Source organism: Neofelis nebulosa, chromosome 7, assembly GCF_028018385.1.
Source record: "Neofelis nebulosa isolate mNeoNeb1 chromosome 7, mNeoNeb1.pri, whole genome shotgun sequence".
Classification (NCBI taxonomy): Eukaryota; Metazoa; Chordata; class Mammalia; order Carnivora; family Felidae; genus Neofelis; species Neofelis nebulosa.
Window position 1 is genome coordinate 71,644,050 of NC_080788.1, and position 18,363 is coordinate 71,662,412.

The window sequence follows — 18,363 nt, forward strand, 5'->3', positions numbered from 1 at the left end:
GAATAGTTTCTGCTGTCTGCAATAGATTCATAACTGGTCCACCAAAGAATTATTATACTTAGTGTGAAATCAACTAGGGATGAGATCAACAAACATCTAGGAGTCATAAAAAACTGCCAGGAGTAATCATGAAGTTCTGGGAAAAAGTGAAATGTTTCCATGACCTTTTCACATGAAAATAACCAACTTTGGGCTTCTGGTCCAAGATGGCCATGTAGGAAGACCTTGAACTCACTTCCTCCATAAACACACCAAATTTACATTTATTTATACAGCAGTTTCTCCTGAAGAACTGAGGGCTGACTGAACAGCTTCTGAATAAGAGTGGACAGCAAAAGAAAATGGCAGGAGAGACAGGGTCATGAAGGGAATGCCCATCCCTGAAGCTGTGAACTGCAGTGGCAGGGATAATATTGAGGGACTGTGAACAGATTCATCTGCTTTGGGGCATAGAAAAAAAAGCATGGTTTAAAAGAACAACTAGTATATAAAAGATCCAACCCTGGGGCTCTACCAAGTGGCCAGAGGAGCCACTGGAACTCTCTCTGGGTTGGAGGATCTGAGTTGGTGAATGCCAACCGGTTGACACTCCACCTCCATCTCAAAAATGGAGACTGGTGCAGGATCTCACTGCTGCCTCAGTGAGCCCCAGGTCCCCTAGCCCACCCCAGCCCTTTACACTCAGGGCCACAAAATAGAAGTACAGTTCAAAGCAACTAGCATATAAAAGACCCAGCCCTAGAACTCTACCAAGCAGCAGAGGAGACTGTTGGAACTTTCTGTAAGTCAGAGGGGCTGGTGAGAACCATGGTTTATACTCCCCCTCTCCCTAAATAACCTGAACTGAAGCAGGGTCTAGGTGCCCTAAACAACCTGCTGCCTTAGGGCTGGTATGGGCTGGGGGACCCGGTGCTTGGTAACTGTGCCACCAAGGTGGCTACAGGTTGTGACACACTGGGACACCCCTAGTCAGCACTCACTATAGCTGCAGCGTTTGCACCAAGGTGACACAGAGGCAAAGCACCCTAGAATACTCCATGCCTGCACCACTTCATCTTCAGCCAGCTTGCTAGGGCTTCCTCAGTGCAGAATGCTCCCGGACTTCCCAGCTGATAATTCCAGCCTTGACTCCAGTAACCCCACCAAGGTGCCCCCTATGTGGAGTACCCAAGACCACCCCCCAGCCTGTGCCTACATCAGTTCCAGCCACTCCACCAGGGCACCCCCTGCACTGGGGACTCTGGGACACCCTGGCTCTTATCCATGTCATCTTGAACTGTCCTGCCAGGATGCTTCCTGTGCAGAGTGCTGCAGGATCCCTAGCCTGCACCCCACCTTGGCTCCAGCCACCCTCTTGGGGCACCTTTGTGCAGAGAGTCCTGGAACACCTTAGTTTACACTCCCTTCAGCTATCCTGCCAAGGTGCCCTATGTGCATACAACACCAGAACATCCCAGCTTGTACCACTTCATTATCAGCTACCCTGGAAGGATATCTTCTATGTGAAGAGCCAAGGGACCATAGAAACTCATGTCTGCTTCAGCTTAGTAGTCCTGCCAGGGCACCCTCTGCAGACAGAGCCCTGGGGTCTCTAGGCTTGTACCCACTTCAGCTTCAACTGTCCTTCCATAGTGCTGTCTGCATGGAGAGCCCCAGAACCTCCCAGCCTGCACACTGCCATAGCTCTAGCTGCCCACGAGAGAGCACAGAGCAGAACACCCCAACTTACAACCACTTTAACTTCAGCTATCCTGGCAGGGTGCCTTCTGCACATAGAGCCCTAGGACTCCCTAGCTCGCACTCACCTCAGCTTCAGCCATCCTGCCAGGGTGTCCTCTGTACTTATAACACCAGGACCCCTACCCCCTCCCCCAGACACTTTAGTTTTAGTTTTTCTGACAGGGCACCTGCTGCATGGAGAGCCCAGGTACTGTTAACACCAACTCATGCCTACTTTAGCTTTAACTGTCTTCCCAGGGCTCACACTGCATAGAAAGTCCTGGTACTCCTCGGTTTTCACCTCCTTCCACTTCAGCTATCCACCCAGGGCACCCACTCCCTGGAGAGTCTCAGGATAACTCCAACACAATTCCACTTCAATTCTGGACATCCCAGTAGGGCCGGCCCAGCATGGAGTGCTCCACAGCCCCCACCCCATGCCAGCCACAGCTCCTGCCAGCCAGCAGAAGTCACCTAGCACCCACAATCTGCACAGGTTACAATCACACATAAGACCATTCCTTCAAGAGTAAAAGATTTAGCAGTTCTACCTAATCCATAGAAACATAGAAAGTCAAGCAAAATGGAGAGAGAGAGAAGTATGCTCCAAAAGAAAAAAAAAACTCAGAAAAATAACTAAATGACAAGCATATAAACAATATGCCTAAAAAGAATTTAAAGTAATTATCTTAAAGATGCTCACCAGACTGCAGAAAAGAGTGGAAGAACTCTGAGATGTTCAACAAAAAGACAAATATAGAAAGGAACCAATCACAGTTGAAGAATATAATAACTAAAATAGAAAATAACACTAGAGGGAATAAACAATAGATTATTGGGTTTAGGAGTACAGATCAGTGATCTCAAAGACAGGGTAATGGAAACCACTCAAGGTGAACAGTGGAAGAGAATTTTTAAAAATAAGGACAGCTTAAAAATAAGGATCTCCTAGAAAATATCAAGGAAATGAACATTTGCATTATAGCTGCCCCAAAAGGAAAAAAGAAAGAAAATGGAGCAGAAAACACATTTGAAGAAATAATAGCTGAAAACTTCCCTAACCTATGGAAGGAAATAGACATCCAGGTTTAGGAATCCCAGAAAGTCCCAAACAAGATCAATCCAAGGAGGTCCACACCATTACATAATAATAATTAAAATGTATCTGTCTTTCTCTGTATGGCTTATTTCACTTAGCATCACACTCTCCAGTTCCATCCACGTTGCTACAAAGGGCCATATGTTTTCACTCTTATGTGGATCCTGAGAAACTTAACAGAAACCCATGGGGGAGGGGAAGGAAAAAAAAAAAAAGAGGTTAGAGTGGGAGAGAGCCAAAGCATAAGAGACTGTTAAAAACTGAGAACAAACTGAGGGTTGATGGGGGGTGGGAGGGAGGGGAGGGTGGGTGATGGGTATTGAGGAGGGCACCTTTTGGGATGAGCACTGGGTGTTGTATGGAAACCAATTTAACAATAAACTTCATATATTGAAAAAAATAATAATAATAATTAAAATGTCAAAGGCTAAAGAGAAAAATTTTAAAGCAACAAGAGAGAAAAAAGGCACAAAAGAAACCCCATAAAGCTCTCAGCTTATTTTTCAGTAGAAACTGTACAGGCAAGAAGGAGTGGCATGGTACATTCCTAGTGCTTCAAGGAAAAAACCTACAACCTATAATACTCTAACCAGCAAGATTATTCAGAATTGAAAGAGACTTAAAGAGTTTCTTAAACAAAAGTTAAAGGAGTTCATCACCACTAAACTGACCTGATAAGAAGCGTTAAAAGGAATTTTTTAATGGAAAAGACCATAATTAACCATAAGAAAATTATGAATGAAAAGATGTAAAATATGACAGTCTACACATAAAACATGGAGGAGAGAGTAAAAATAAGAGATATTTCTAGAATGTGTTTGAACTTAACCATCAACTTTAGTGACTACTGTATATTTAGGATATTATATATGAACCTAATGTAAACTACAAACCCAAAAACTATAAAAGATACAAAACAAAGAGAAAGCAAAACACAATACTACAGAAACTCATCAATCACAAAGAAAAAGAAAGAAACAAAAAGAACTACAAAAACAAGTGGAAAACAACAAAATGTCAATAACTACATACATATCAATAATTTAACGTTAATGATCTAAATGCTCTAATCAAAAAACATAGGGTGGTGGAATGAATAAAAAAGACATTGATATTCTTCGTACAAGAGGCTTGCCTCAGACCTAAAGACACGTACAGACTGAAAGTGAAGGGATAGAAAAACATTTGCCATACAAATGGAAGAAAAAAAAAAAAAAGCCAAGGTAGCAATACTTATATCTAACAAAATATATTTTAAAGCAAAGACTAGAACAAGAGGCAAATAAGGGCATTACGTGATGATAAAAGGGATCAATCCAACAAGAGGATATAACAATTGCAAATATCTACATAGTCAACACTGGAGCACTTAAATACATAAATCAAATGTAAATGGGCATAATGAGAGAAATTGATGGTACTACAATAACAGTAGGAAACGTTAACATTCCTCACCCCCTTACATCAATGGATAAATAATCCAGGCAAAAAATCAGCACAGAAATGGTGCCTTTGAATGACACATTAAACCAGATGGACATAACAGATATATACAGAACATCCCAAAACAAGAGTATACATTCTTTCAAGTGCACATGAAACATTCTCCAGAATAGATCACATGTTAGGCTGCAAAACAAGTCTCAACAAATTCAACAAGATGGAAATCATACCATGCATCCTTTCTGACCACAATGGTATGAAAGTAGAAATCATAACAAGAAAAAAAAACTGGAAAAAACACAAATGCATAGAAACTAAACCACATGCTACTAAATGACCAATGGGTCAACAAAAAAATTTAAAAAGAAATTTAAAAAATACACGACACAAGTGAAAATGATAACACAACGGTACAAAATCTTTGGGACACAGCAAAAGATGTTCTAAGAGGGAAATATATAGCAGTACAGGCCTACCTCAAGGAAAAAAAAGTCAATCTAACCTTACACCTAAAGGAACCAGAAAAAAGCCCAAAGTCACTAGAAGAAAGAAAATAATACAGATCAGAGCAGAAGTAAATGACACAAGACTAAAAAACAATTGAAAAGATGAACCCAAGAGCCGGTTCTTTGAAAAGATAAACAAATTGATAAACTTTGGCTAGACTCATTAAGAAAAAAAGAGGACACAAGTCATAAATGTAAAAGAACTGACACTACAGATAACAAAGGATTTTAAGAGAATACTATGAAAAATTATATGCCAACAAATTGAACAACCTAGAAGAAATGGATAAATTTCTATATACATATAAATTTCCAAAACTGATTCAGGAAGAAATAGAAAACCTGAACTAGCCAGGTATGGTAACAAAATTCAATCAGTAATCAAAAAACTATCAATATATATATGTATGTGTACATGTATATATATACATACACATATATACGTATATATACATATACATAGATACACAGGTGAATTCTACCAAAAATTTAAAGAATTAGTACCCATTCTCCTCAAACTGTTCCAAAAATAGGAAGGAAAGCTTTTAAATACATTCTGCAAGGCCAGCATTACCCTGATACCAAAACTATACAGAGACACCAAAAGAAGAAAACTACAAGCTGATATCTCTGTTGAACATAGTTGCAAAAACCCTCAACAGAATATTAGCAAACTACATTCAACAATACATTAAAAGTATCATTCAATACAGTCAAGTGGGATTTATTTCAGGAATGAAATGATGGTTCAATATTCACAAATGACTCAACATGATAACATCAATAAAAGGAAGGATTAAAATCATATGATCATCTCAATAGATACAAAAAATATTTAACAAAATTCAACATCCATTCACAATAAAAACTCTCAGCATCATGAGTTTAGAGGGAAGATACCTCAACATAATAAAGGCCATATATGAAAAACCCACAGCTAATATCATACTCAATGGTGAAAAACAGCTTTTCCTCTAAAATCGGGGACAAGAGAAGGATATACATTATCACCACTTTTATTTAATGTAGTACTGGAAGTCCTAGCCACAGTAATCAGAGAAAAAAAAAGCATCTATAAGGAAGAAGTTAAACTTTCACTATTGGCAGATGACATGATACCATATACTATACATACTATATACACTATGGAAAGCCCTCAAGACTCCACCAAAAAAAGTACTAGAATAAATGAATTCAGTAAAACTGCAATATAAAAAATTAATACACAGAAATTCATTGTGCTTCTATACACTAATAACAAAGTAACAGAAAGAGAAATTAAGAAAATAATTCTATTTACATGTTTACCAAAAGGAATAAAATGCCTAGCAATAAACTTAATCAAGGAGGGGAAAGAACTATACTCTGAAAACTATAAAATACTGATGAAAGAGTTTGAAGATGACACAAACAAATGGAAAGATATACTATACTTATGGATTGGAAGAATTAATGTTGTTAACATGCCCATACTATCCAATACAATCTACAAATGCCATGCAATCCCTATGAAAATACCAACATGATTTTTCATTGAATGAGAACAAATAATACTAAAATTTATATGAAACTACCTAAGAATCCAAATAGTCAAAGCAATCTTGAAAAAGAGGAACAAAGCTGGAGGGATCACAATCCCAGATTTCAAAACAATATACTACAAAGTGGTTATCAAAACAGTATGGTTGTGCCACAAAAGGGACAAATAGATTAATAGAACAGAATACAGAGCTCATAAATAAAACTGGACTTACATGATCAATTAATCTATGACAACAAGGGGCCAAGAGTATACAGTGGAGAAAAGATAAGTCTCTTCAATATTTGCATTTTTCATTTGCTACTTGCAAAAAAAAAAAAAAACTAGACCACTTTTTTTACACCATAAACAAAAATAAAATCAAGTGGATTAAAGATCTACATATGAGACTTGAAACCATAAAACTACTAGGAGAGAACATAGGCAGTAATCTATTCCACATTGTCTGTAGCAATGTTTTTCCAGCTATGTCTCCATAAGCCAGGGAAACAAATATAAACTATTTAAACTATTATAAACAAATAAGTTTTAGCACAGTGAAGGAAACCATCAGCAAAACAAAAAAGCAACTTACTGAATGGAAGAAAGTATTTGCAAATGACATATCTGATAAGAATTAGTATCCAAAATATATAAAGAACTTATTCAACTCAACACCAAAAACACCCCAAATAATCAAATTTAAAAAATGGGAGAGGACTTAAATAGACATTTTTCTAAAGAAGACAGATGGATGACAGACACATGAAGAGATGCTTAATATCACACCAATCACCAAGGAAATCCAAGTAAGAACCCTCATGCACTGTTGGTAGGAATGCAAATTGATATAGCTACTATGGAAAACACTACAGAGGTCCTTCAAAAATTAAAAATAGAATTACCATATGACCCAGTAATTTGACTACTAGGTATTTAACCAAAGAAAGTGAAAACTCTAATTTGTAAAGATACGTGAACCCCTATGTTTATTGCAGCATTATGTACAATAGCCAAGATATGGAAGCAACCGAAGTGCCCTTCGATAGATGAATGTATAAAGAAGATGTGGTACACACACACACAGATTATATATATATATATAATATGTATATGCATATATATGTGCATATATAATATGCACATATATATTGCATAATGTATGTATGTGTAACATATACTATGTATATAATATATAGTGTATGTGTATATAATATAGCCATAAAGAAGGATAAGATCTTGCCATTTGTGACAACATAAATGGACCTAGAGTGTATTTTAAGTGAAACAGACTTATTTCACTTAGCATAATACACTCTAGGTCCATCCAGGTCATTGTAAATTGCAAGATTTAATTCTTTTTTATGGTTGAGTAATATTGCATTGTGTGGTGTGTATGTATAGGTATGTATACACACACACACACACACACACACACACACACACACCACATCTTCTTCATCCATTCATCAGCCAATGGACATTTGGTCTCTTTCCATAATTTAACTATTGTTGATCACGCTGCTATAAACATCAGGTGCATGTATCCCTTTGATATAGTATTTTTGTATTCTTTGGGTAAATAAGCCAGAGAGACAGATACCATATGATTTCACTCATGTGGAATAAACAAAACAAGCAAGTAAAGGGGGGAAGAATGAGAGAGAGGTAAATCAAGAAACAGACTCTTAATTATAGAGAACAAACTGATGGCTACCAAAAGGAAAGTTGGGTTAGAGGGATGGGTTAAATAGATGATGGGGATTAAGGAGCGCACTTGCTGTGATGAGTACCGGGTGTTATATGGAAGTGTTGAATCACTGTATTGTATATTACACTGCATGTTAACTGGAATTTAAATAAAAACTTAAGAAAAAAGAAGGACAAATACAATATGATTTCACTTGTATGTGGAAACTAAAACGAATAAACAAAGAAACAAAACACAGAATGACCTATACATATAGAGAACAAACTGATCGTGGCAGGATGGAGAAAATGGGTGAAAAGGAGTGCGAGATACAGGTTTCCAGCTATGGAATGAAGAGTCAAGGGAATAATAAGTACAGGATAGGGAATATAGTCAATGGTTTGTAATAGTGTTGTGTGGTGACAGTAGCTACACTTGTATTGAGGATGGCATAATATACAGATGTATTGAATCACTATGTTGTACACATAAAACTAATTTAATATTGTGTGTCAACTCAAGAATTTTTAAAATTGTTTTTGCCTTCATCTAATTTAGAAAAAAAAGTTGGCAGTTTAATTTTTTTCAAAATATAATCCCTCTTGATAATTTTTCAACTCTTGATATCCGCACAGAATCTTGAGTTTACAGCCCTAAGACATTTATAAAACTGCATATGAGAAATCATTCTGCTGCTTAAAGCCTTAGAATGGTTTATTATAATTACAAAAAAAATTACCCAAAAAACCCTCTTTATATTCACTTCATAGACTCACGTGTGTTGAACACTACCTTCAACTCTAATCATTTTCACATTCACTTATTATACCTCAATTTGAACTTTGTTGTATTCTTCAAATATACCAAGTTCATTACCTAATCTTCAGGTTTATGTGCTACCTGTTCCCTCTGCCTAGAATGCTCTGCCTCCAGATGTTTGCATAGTTGACTGTTTAGTTCATCTAATTATTAGCCAAAATGTCACATCCAGAAGAACACCTTGATTAAAGATGGAAAGTGAACTTATAATGTTCACTCCACACTTTCTATTATCTATCAATCCTTTTGCTTTTTTATTTAGTTTCTGTATCTCTTCCTGAAACCATTCTGTTCATGTTTCTATCTTTAATGTCTATTCCCACTAGATTGTACCTTAAGGAGAACAGTGACTTGACTTGTTTCATTAATAACTCTTTCTCCTAGTGCCTAAAATAGTACCAACAAAAATGAAAATGCTCAATAAATGCAGTATTTGGAAATGGATAAGTTAACTTCAGAGGAAATTCTCTGGTCTTGATTTTCTTTTCTTTTTCCTTTAATTAGGCTATGTGCTGATTAAACAGCCTCCTCATGGAAGCTTTTACTTCCTGGTTGCGAAGGGTATAAATCACAGGATTCAGCAAAGGAAAGATCACTGTGTGAAAGAGAGAAACCACCTTGTCAGCTGGGAAGGCTCTGAAGGGGCGAGTGTAGATAAAGATGCCAGGCCCAAACATAAGAAATATAACGATGATATGGGTGGTGCATGTGGATATGGCCTTGCTCTTCCCCTCAGAGGAAGATCCATGTACACGACAGAGGATGACTGCATAGGAGGCCAGAAGCCCCAGGAAGCACAGGAGGGTCATCAGGCCACTGTTGAAGACCATTAGAAGCTCCACCACGAAGGTGTCTGTGCAGGCCAGCTTGATGACCTGTGGCACATCACAGAAGAAGTTATCCAGTTGGTTTGGGCCACAGAAGGGCAAGTGGAGGATGAGGGCCACCTGGATAATGGAGTGGACAAAGCCTCCAAGCCACAGGGCCAACAGCAAGGCACAGCAGGCTCTAGGGTTCATGACTGTGGAATAGTGTAAAGGCCGACAGATGGCGATATAGCGGTCAAAGGCCATCACAACAAGGAGTAACCCTTCCCCTCCTCCAAGGAAGTGCAAGAAAAAGAGCTGAATGATGCAGCCCCTGTAGGAGATTACCTTCTTCTCAGAGAGGAAGTCCACCAGCATCCTGGGAGCCACAATGAAGGAGTAGGATGCATCCAGGAAGGCCAAGTTGCCCAGAAAGAAGTAGAGGGGGGCTGTGAGACCAGGGTCTGATCTGATGGTGAGGATGATGAGGAAATTTCCAGGAAGGATGATGAGATAGAAAATTAAAACTAGGACAAAGACCAGGAGCTGAATATCTCGAGACTGGGTGAGACCAAGAAGGATGAATTCTTTCACCACTGTGCTGTTGTCATTTTCCATCTCCTCTGTCTGCAGTACATCAAGAAGCAGAGTTCATTGTTATTACTGTTTCTTCTATCTAGACCCTCATTCCTGTCCAACTAAAAATATTTGACATATATATCACATTAGCTAAAAACAGGTCTCAGCCCTCTCCAGTATCCTGGGTAAACTCCAAACCTTTCATTAACTCCAGATTTAAAGCAAGCAAACTAACAAACAAAAATACTGTTCTTATACCACAACTCTTATTCCCATTCAATCATGTGCTTCTATAGAACTGTTCTCCACTTTAAGAATCTGACATCCTGGGGCACCTGGGTGGTTTAGTTGGTTAAGCATTTGACTCTTGATTTTGGCTCAGGTCCTGATCTCATGGTTACTGTGATGGAGCCCTGTGTCAGGCTCTATGCTGACAGCGGGATACCTGCTTGGGATTCTCTCTCTCCCTGACTCTCTCCCCCTCTCTCTTTCTCTAAGTTAGTCATTGTATTTTAATATTATTCTTTTCAAATGCTACTTTTTAATATGTATAATATAAATTAGTATCAAGGCATATATGTACTGTATAAATAAATTGCATATACTTAAAGCACATGTTCCAAAAATGTTTTGTTATGGGTATGAAATGATCTAAGATTGAAAATTGCTCATCTACAGAAAAATATAATGTAATATATGCCAGTACTCCCCTATGCTATTTATGCTAAATAGCATAGTTGCTTTAAGTAAGTTCTGTGGAACATGGGGTGCCAAAAAAATGGTAATGAGTCATTAGTTATAAAGGAAAGACAGAAGAGTGACGGAAAGAAAGAAGAGAGAAATAGAGAAGCCAAAAAAAAAAAAACCCAAAACAAAACAAAAAACAAAATAGTATGTCTATACAGTGCATTGTTAGGGTACATATTTTAGAAAACATTAAAAATATCTGTTTTAAGTATCTCCAGAGCTGAATAGAGTGGATAATATACAGGTTTCCATGTATTACTTGCAACCACAGGTGGAATTTATGAAAGTCATACTTCGGTATATTGATCAGTATATATACATGATATACATATACACAAACACCACACACACACACACACACATGGAAAGTGGGACCTACACATAATTTTAATAAAAAATTTGTAGACTCTCTAAATTAGCTTCTCTGCTCACTTCTTAACTTTTCAACATTTCAGCAGCCATTTGTCTCAACATTCATTCCATAATTTTCCTATAAAAATACACCAAAGAATGTAAGTCAAAGCCACCCTTAGATTTTTTGCATCCCACAAACTCACTCAGAGTGTATTATTTCGTGATGTGTGTTTAAAGATATATCTAAGACATCAGAGGATTTCTGAAGGTCTTTGTGATTAAGGGTTATAGGCTCTTCTACTGAACCTCTTTCCTGTCTTTCACCTCTGTTTTTCGACTATTAGCTAAACAGATGGTATTACACACTACTTGACATATGTGATTCATTTTTATCCCATAACCTATTTTCGTATATGTGCCTTCTGTACCTGTGATTCTGAAATGGTGGCTGGCATAGATGCAGAGACTATGAGATGAGCATTTTTCTAGGTAAAATAAATTTCTGGACAAAGTCTACAAATTACAGCCCTCTTCAGAATAAAAATGTCCTATTTTAGCCAATTAGTCGGAAAAGGATCAAAAATCTAAATCCTTACCACTCTATCTCCAATTTTCCTTGCCATTTCAGCTAATTCATACGTTCTTCTCACTGTGGCAATGATGATATATTATAGAAGTAGGAAGGCAAGGGAGAAGGGCTGCCCTCATTTTTAAGGTGGAAACCAACTGTGCAGGCCTGGAGCGCCAACAGTGATAGACCAGCCCCTGGAGCCAGGTGTAGAGACCAAAGGGCCTTACTTCCCCATCTCTTTGAAACATTTACTCATGCTTCCTTCCTAATGTTCCCTCTATTCTCCTTCTCTCCCCTTTCACTCATCACCAAGTCTTCATTTTCCTAATTTATTTGTGTAAATTTGTTTATGGTTTCTTTTCCCCTTTTAATTTATTGAACTCATTTTCTCCTAATTTTCTTTCCCTATTTACCTGGCTTTCTATAAATCTAACACTGTATCATTTTCTCTTCTTTCTCCCTATCATGTATTCGTGTTCTCTTCTCTCTGAAATTTTTTCACTCTCTCTGCTTGTCCTCTTGTTCACTGCCACTCCACTATATCCCATGCCTCTCTTGCCATTATATCTAAAAACAAGGGGTGCCCGGGTGGCTCAGTCGGTTATGCATCTGACCCTCGATTTCAGCTCAGGCCATCATCTTACAAACCATGTCAGGCTCTGCACTGACAGCACAGGGTCTGCTTGGGATTATCTCTCTCCTTTCTCTCTCTCTCTCTGCCCCTCCTCCATTCATGTGTACTCTCTCTTTCAAAATAAACTTTTAAAAAATTAATATTAATCACTTCTTGGCCTTTTGGCTAAGATCAAGTGTAAAAATTAATATTAAATATGAAACAAAAACCATATTGTTTCCTTTCAAACAAAACAAGCAATACATATGCTTCCCACCATCTTCCATTCTAAACAGTTGGTCAACAAAATAAAATGTGTAAGTCACTTTTCAGTACTAACCATTTTCTCTTGAATGGTATCCTTACAGTTTACTAAATCTGAACCACTCATTAATTACTTCCCATTCCCTCATATATTCTTTTACTGCATATAAGTGAACTTGATAAAATGAGATGCTTTACCTTTTTGAAAAGTAAATTTCATTAATACCATTCTAATTAAATGAATATATTTAACAAAGTTTCCAAAAATTTGAGTGTAATGTCTGTCAGCATATTGATTGAAGCTTATAAATTATTTAAGTATAAATTAATAAGTTCTACATATCCTTAAAAATGTGGATCAAGCTGAAGAACATGATCAAAAATTTAATACTGATGCTAATGATGGACATATAAAGCACTAAACAAATGTGTTGGTCTTCAGCCAGAAAATTCTCTCATCAATGAAATGAGATGGTTAAATTAAAATACTTCTAAATTACCTAGCTTTTTAGGAAATAATAAATAATGTAGAAATATCCTTGGTTTGAAGTCCTTTTATATGATTCTAATACCTTTTTAGAATGAGTAAGTGTTGGCTCAGCATTTCACTAAATGTATTACCCTAGGAAAGTCACCCAGCTTTCAGAAGGCTGAATTTTCATCTATCATATAGAATAATGTGTTGACTCCTTCTGTCTGACAGGGATATAAGGATCAAAGGAGATAATAATAATAATAATTAACTTATTCCAGTGTGTTTAAACCAAAGCTAACCCTGCAAATCTGTAGATGTTACGAGGTAGCTCTACTGAATGGACATATTGCCACGAGATCCTTTGTCAATGGCTGCAGGGTAAACCCTGGGTGACAGCTGCAAAAATCTGATTAATAGAAGAAATTGTGGAAGTGCAATAAAGCCTTCATGTAAGTCATTTGTAGATCAAGCTTTTCTCAGTTTTACAAGCTTTCTCTCAGTTACCCTATGTTGATGAATAATGGAACCACAGACAATAGAAGAAACTCTCAAATATGTTGAGTATGGAAGTTAAGATATCTGCACTAATCTGAAAAATCATAAAATCTGTTAAGTTTTTCCCCTGAAGACTTTAGCCTTTCTGTATCTTCCTTCCTTCCATCTGTACTTCATAAGGAATATAAAACACATCAGTCATTTATATGCTCCTTGGTTTTAACATCAAATGTCAATTCGCTGAAAGTCACTGATAATTTCACTTAACTATGACAAGAGAATGAAAGTTTTTGTCCATCATTAAATTCTAAGCTACAAGAGATATGGAAATGTATTAGAGGAGACGGTAGAAAATGCCACTCTGCTGAATTTAGGCCTTTGCCTCTGCTATTCCTACTGAAACTCTGACCTCTGTTCCATTGTATTCCAGGGCAGGAGATGGAGCAGAATAGCTGTAATACCTTCTCTGTTGTTCTTTCCTTCTTGTTTCTTATAAATACAAATACTGCTCCCAGCCCCTGAAATTTGAGTCTCCAAGGGTTTTATGTAATTCTCACACAAAGTACCCATCCTTCCTCTCCTGATAAAAACATTAACTGACCATTCTTACTGTTCATAAATATTTGTTCTCACATACGGAACACAGCTTTTGAAACCTCCTTTAACTCTTTGTGATGCAATGGAGAAAGTGCTTTGGACATTTGAGACTACCACAACTCTACTGAATATTTCCAGAGGGAGCTATTAGAATGTCAACTAAATCAGGCATGGGGAAATACCGGAGCTTTGTAAGAGATAAATATTTTTAAATGAATCACATAATGCCACACTGGGTAAATTCTGAATTTTAAAACCAAAATCCTATCAGTGAATGAGATAATAAACCCTATTTGGAAGCGTATTTATTAGGTCAAAAGTAAAGATCAAGAAAAATCAATTTCTATTTTAGAATTCAAAAAAATGTAAATGAAAGATTAATATGTATACATATACGTGATATACACATACACACATACATATGTACACATCAAGAAAGCAAGCAAGGCCAGGATGAGAGGGTGAGTAAAGTGAGGTATTTGCCTTAGGCATAAAATTTACCAGGGTACCAAAAACTTTAATAATCAAGATAAATAATATTTTAGTGCAGTATTTTGAAAATAAAAGTTAATGTGAAATTATGAACAGAATAATCACATTTTTTAATAAAGACATAAAAATTACAGATTTTTCCCTCTCCATGAGATTCTAGTATGGCCCAGCATGACATTATTATTGATACTGTCTTTAAAGTTTGGTATTTATTTTGTTCATGATGGATTTTTATAATTAATTTTGATTTTTTAAAAATATTAATTAAAACATTCTTTATTACGAAGTTGGTAAGTTTTTTGGTTACTTCCTTAGTTTTTGCACTCAAGGCAAGTGCTTTACTCATTCTCTAGCATCACCATGATCTGACCCTGAAAGCAAACAATGTGGCTAAGTCAGTAATGAGTTTGTAAGATTTAACACATTGCTGTGATGAAGACATAAGCGGAGAGAATATTAATGCTCATGAAGACTTTGAAGGCATAATTCTTAGAGAAAAGAACTGCTTGGTGTAAGATAGACCATTTCCTCAAGGGAAAGTGACTTCCCAAATAGGATGTGAAAAGATATATCATGATCTCAGTATTTGTTGTTTATTCACTTTTACTCTGCTCGGCAAAAACAAAAATGAATAACTTTTTTTTTCCATTGAAGATTATTAAAGTAAAAAATTAAGGGTCAGAGCAATTAAATGAAGCTTAATTTTCTTTTTTTATATCTGATTGTTTTTATTGTTTTGCTTTAAAGGGAAATCTGAGTTTATGAGTAACTTTACAGTTGAAAAAGTGAATACACTCTTTGTAAACTAAATATAATTCATAATCAGATATGTATTTGTCCTAATCTATTTGCAGCTCAAAAACACAGTGTGAAAAGTAGAAAAAGGAAAAAAGAGAAAGAGATAAAGAGAAATTTAGAATGATCAAAATATAGGACAAGAAAATAAAGTAGAAATAAATGTAAACATAATTATATATACAATTGTATAGTAACAGCCCCATCTTGGAATAGGTTAGAGTCGTGCCACAAAAGACTTAAAAAGGTGATATTTTTCAGGGCACCTGAGTGGCTCAGTTGGTTAAGTGTCCCACCTCAGCTCAGGTCTTGATCTCATGGTTCCTGAGTTTGAGCCCTACTTTGGGCTTTGTGCTGACAGTTCAGAGCCTGAACCTGCTTTGGATTCTGTGTGCCCCTCTCTGCCCCTCTCCTGCTCATGTGCACAGGAGCTTGTGCCCACGTTTGTTCGCTCTCTCTCTCTCTCAAAAATAAACATTAAAAACAATCATATACATGAAAATAGCCCATTATAGTGAAAAGATTGCCAGGCAGAAAACAAAAGCTAAGGACATAATCCTGGCTCTAATCTATAAATGTTCAATGGCTTTGGAAAATAACACCACTTTTCTCAGACTGTTTTTCCACCTATAATGGGGCATTTTTTTTATATTAAGATACTGAACTATTTATCTCTATTGCTGAGTTTTTTGACACTCCCTTAGATTCTGCACCAAATTCAAAAATCACTTACTGTCTACCATGAGCCAGGTAGTATTTTAAGTGTCAGCAATGCAGTACGGACAAGACCAACAACAACTCTGTTCTTTGTAATTTTACATTCTAATGCAGGGAGACAGACAATAAACAAACAAGCAGAAAAGAAAACATCAGATAGTAATGAATGTTATAATGAAGATATAACAGTGTGTTGGAGAAAAAGACTGCTATTTTAGATGGAGTGGTGGTCAGGGAAGGTCTTTCTGAGGCAGTTTCAAAAGAGTGAGTTGTGAATGTCTAAAAGAAGCCATTCTAGAAAGAAGCCACCAAAAAGAAAGATCTGGGAACACCTGCGTGGCTCAGTGGGTTAAGCATCTGACTCTTGATTTCTGCTCAGGTCTCATGGTTCGTGGGTTCAAGCCTCACATAGGGCTCCACTCTGATGGTGTGGAGCCTACTTGGGATTCTCTCTTATTCCCTCTTTCTCTGCCCTTCCCCCACTCATGCTGTCTTGCTCAAAATAAACAAATACACTTAGGAAGGAAGGAAGGAAGGAAGGAAGGAAGGAAGGAAGGAAGGAAGGAAGGAAGGAAGGAAGGAAGGGAGAAAAAAAGGAAAGGAAAGGAGAAAAGAAAAGAGAAAAGAAAAGAAAAGAAAAGAGAAGAAAAGAAAGGATCTGGTGTGCTGAGGAATAGAAAACAAGCCAGGATGCCAAGATAGTGAAAAAATTATACACAGAGATAATTCCTTCCCATCTTTGTCCCCTATCTATATTCCCCCCCAACACACAATTCAGAGTAGGAAATAGCTATTATTCTCTCTGTATCTTCCCCAAACCATTATGCATAAATAAGCAAATGGATTGTATATTCTTTTCTCCCTATTAATAAACAAATGTGATAAACATCCCAAAATAGGGAATTACTGAAATATATTTTAATAACAGCATACAAGTCAGTACTTCACAGGTCTTTAAAATTATATATATATTATATAAATTATGTATTTATATAATATATGTTATTTATATAATGTGTAAAATTATATATATAATGTAAGTATATAATATATATCATGCATAATATAAGTTCTAGAATTTTTAAGCTTATACATGTTGAAAATTGTGGAAAATACATTTCAAAATATTATATATATTCTCTGACCTTTTTCCTATTGTGTATATTTCTCATCAATTCCTTTCTACCACAGTCATGTTTTAAATTATTGTTATTAACATAATCACATTATATAAAACTCTATATTATCTCCTATTTCAAAATTTCCAATTCTGCTTTTTGCAGTAAAAAAAAATAATGTATTCAATTACTCATTCTCTTATCAACCATTATTGAAAGTCTACCAGAGTGAGTCATTGTGCCAAGAGATGAAATACAAAAATTAATAAGACAAACATTAACTTCAAGGCAGGCAGAAAATTGTGAATAATATACATAACATTTAAATAATCTTGAGATGTTTTATAACATAACTGTACTTAGAGTATCACAAGAGCAAACAGAAGTGAACACAAGGTGGAGCATTAGAAATGTTTCAAGAAGGAAGAAACATTATGGCTGAGTCTTGATTGAAATATTCACCAGAAAGTGGGAAAAGGAGAAGACAGAATGTGCAAAGGCATCAAAGAATCAAAACTGTGCATGTGCAGAAATATAGTAAGAGACAAGATTGGAAAAACAAGGTAACTGCTTAGAGTGATTATATTTTATTAAGTTTACAATTGAGCAAAAGGAAATTCAGGAAATATCCAAGAGACTGCTGTTTTACCCTGTATGTAAAAAATATATCTAAATGACTGGAGGAAATTTACAACTTCTCAGTATGTTGTTTATATGTATCCTGTAGCTACATTGATCAGACTAAGTTCATTTTTCAAAAGTATACTCTTAAATTTAAAATTTAGAACTCAGTAGGGTGCCTAGGTGGCTCAGCTGGTTAAGCCACCGACTTTAGCTCAGGTCGTGATCTCACTGTTCGTGGGTTCAAGCCCCCCATCAGTATCTGTGCTGAGAGCTCAGAGCCTGGAGCCTGTTTCTGATTCTATGTCTCCCTCTGTGTCTGCC

General features: G+C 36.4%; 2 protein-coding genes across 4 annotated transcripts in view; both read right to left on the reverse strand.

The window, feature by feature from the left end:
- LOC131516826 (olfactory receptor 4K2-like) overlaps nt 1–18,363 on the reverse strand; it is a 77,201-nt gene that overhangs the window by 23,751 nt on the left and 35,087 nt on the right. The gene's annotated exons all lie outside the window — the stretch shown is intronic.
- Nucleotides 8,733–10,756, reverse strand: LOC131516834 (olfactory receptor 4N2). Its single transcript, XM_058738348.1, has one exon. It carries the CDS (start codon nt 10,217–10,219, stop codon nt 9,296–9,298), a length of 924 nt encoding a protein of 307 aa, XP_058594331.1. The 5' UTR covers nt 10,220–10,756; the 3' UTR covers nt 8,733–9,295.

What these genes read in the sequence shown, in the direction of transcription:
- LOC131516834 (XM_058738348.1), bottom strand. Translation starts at nt 10,219, where the DNA reads ATGGAAAATGACAACAGCACAGTGGTGAAAGAATTCATCCTTCTTGGT.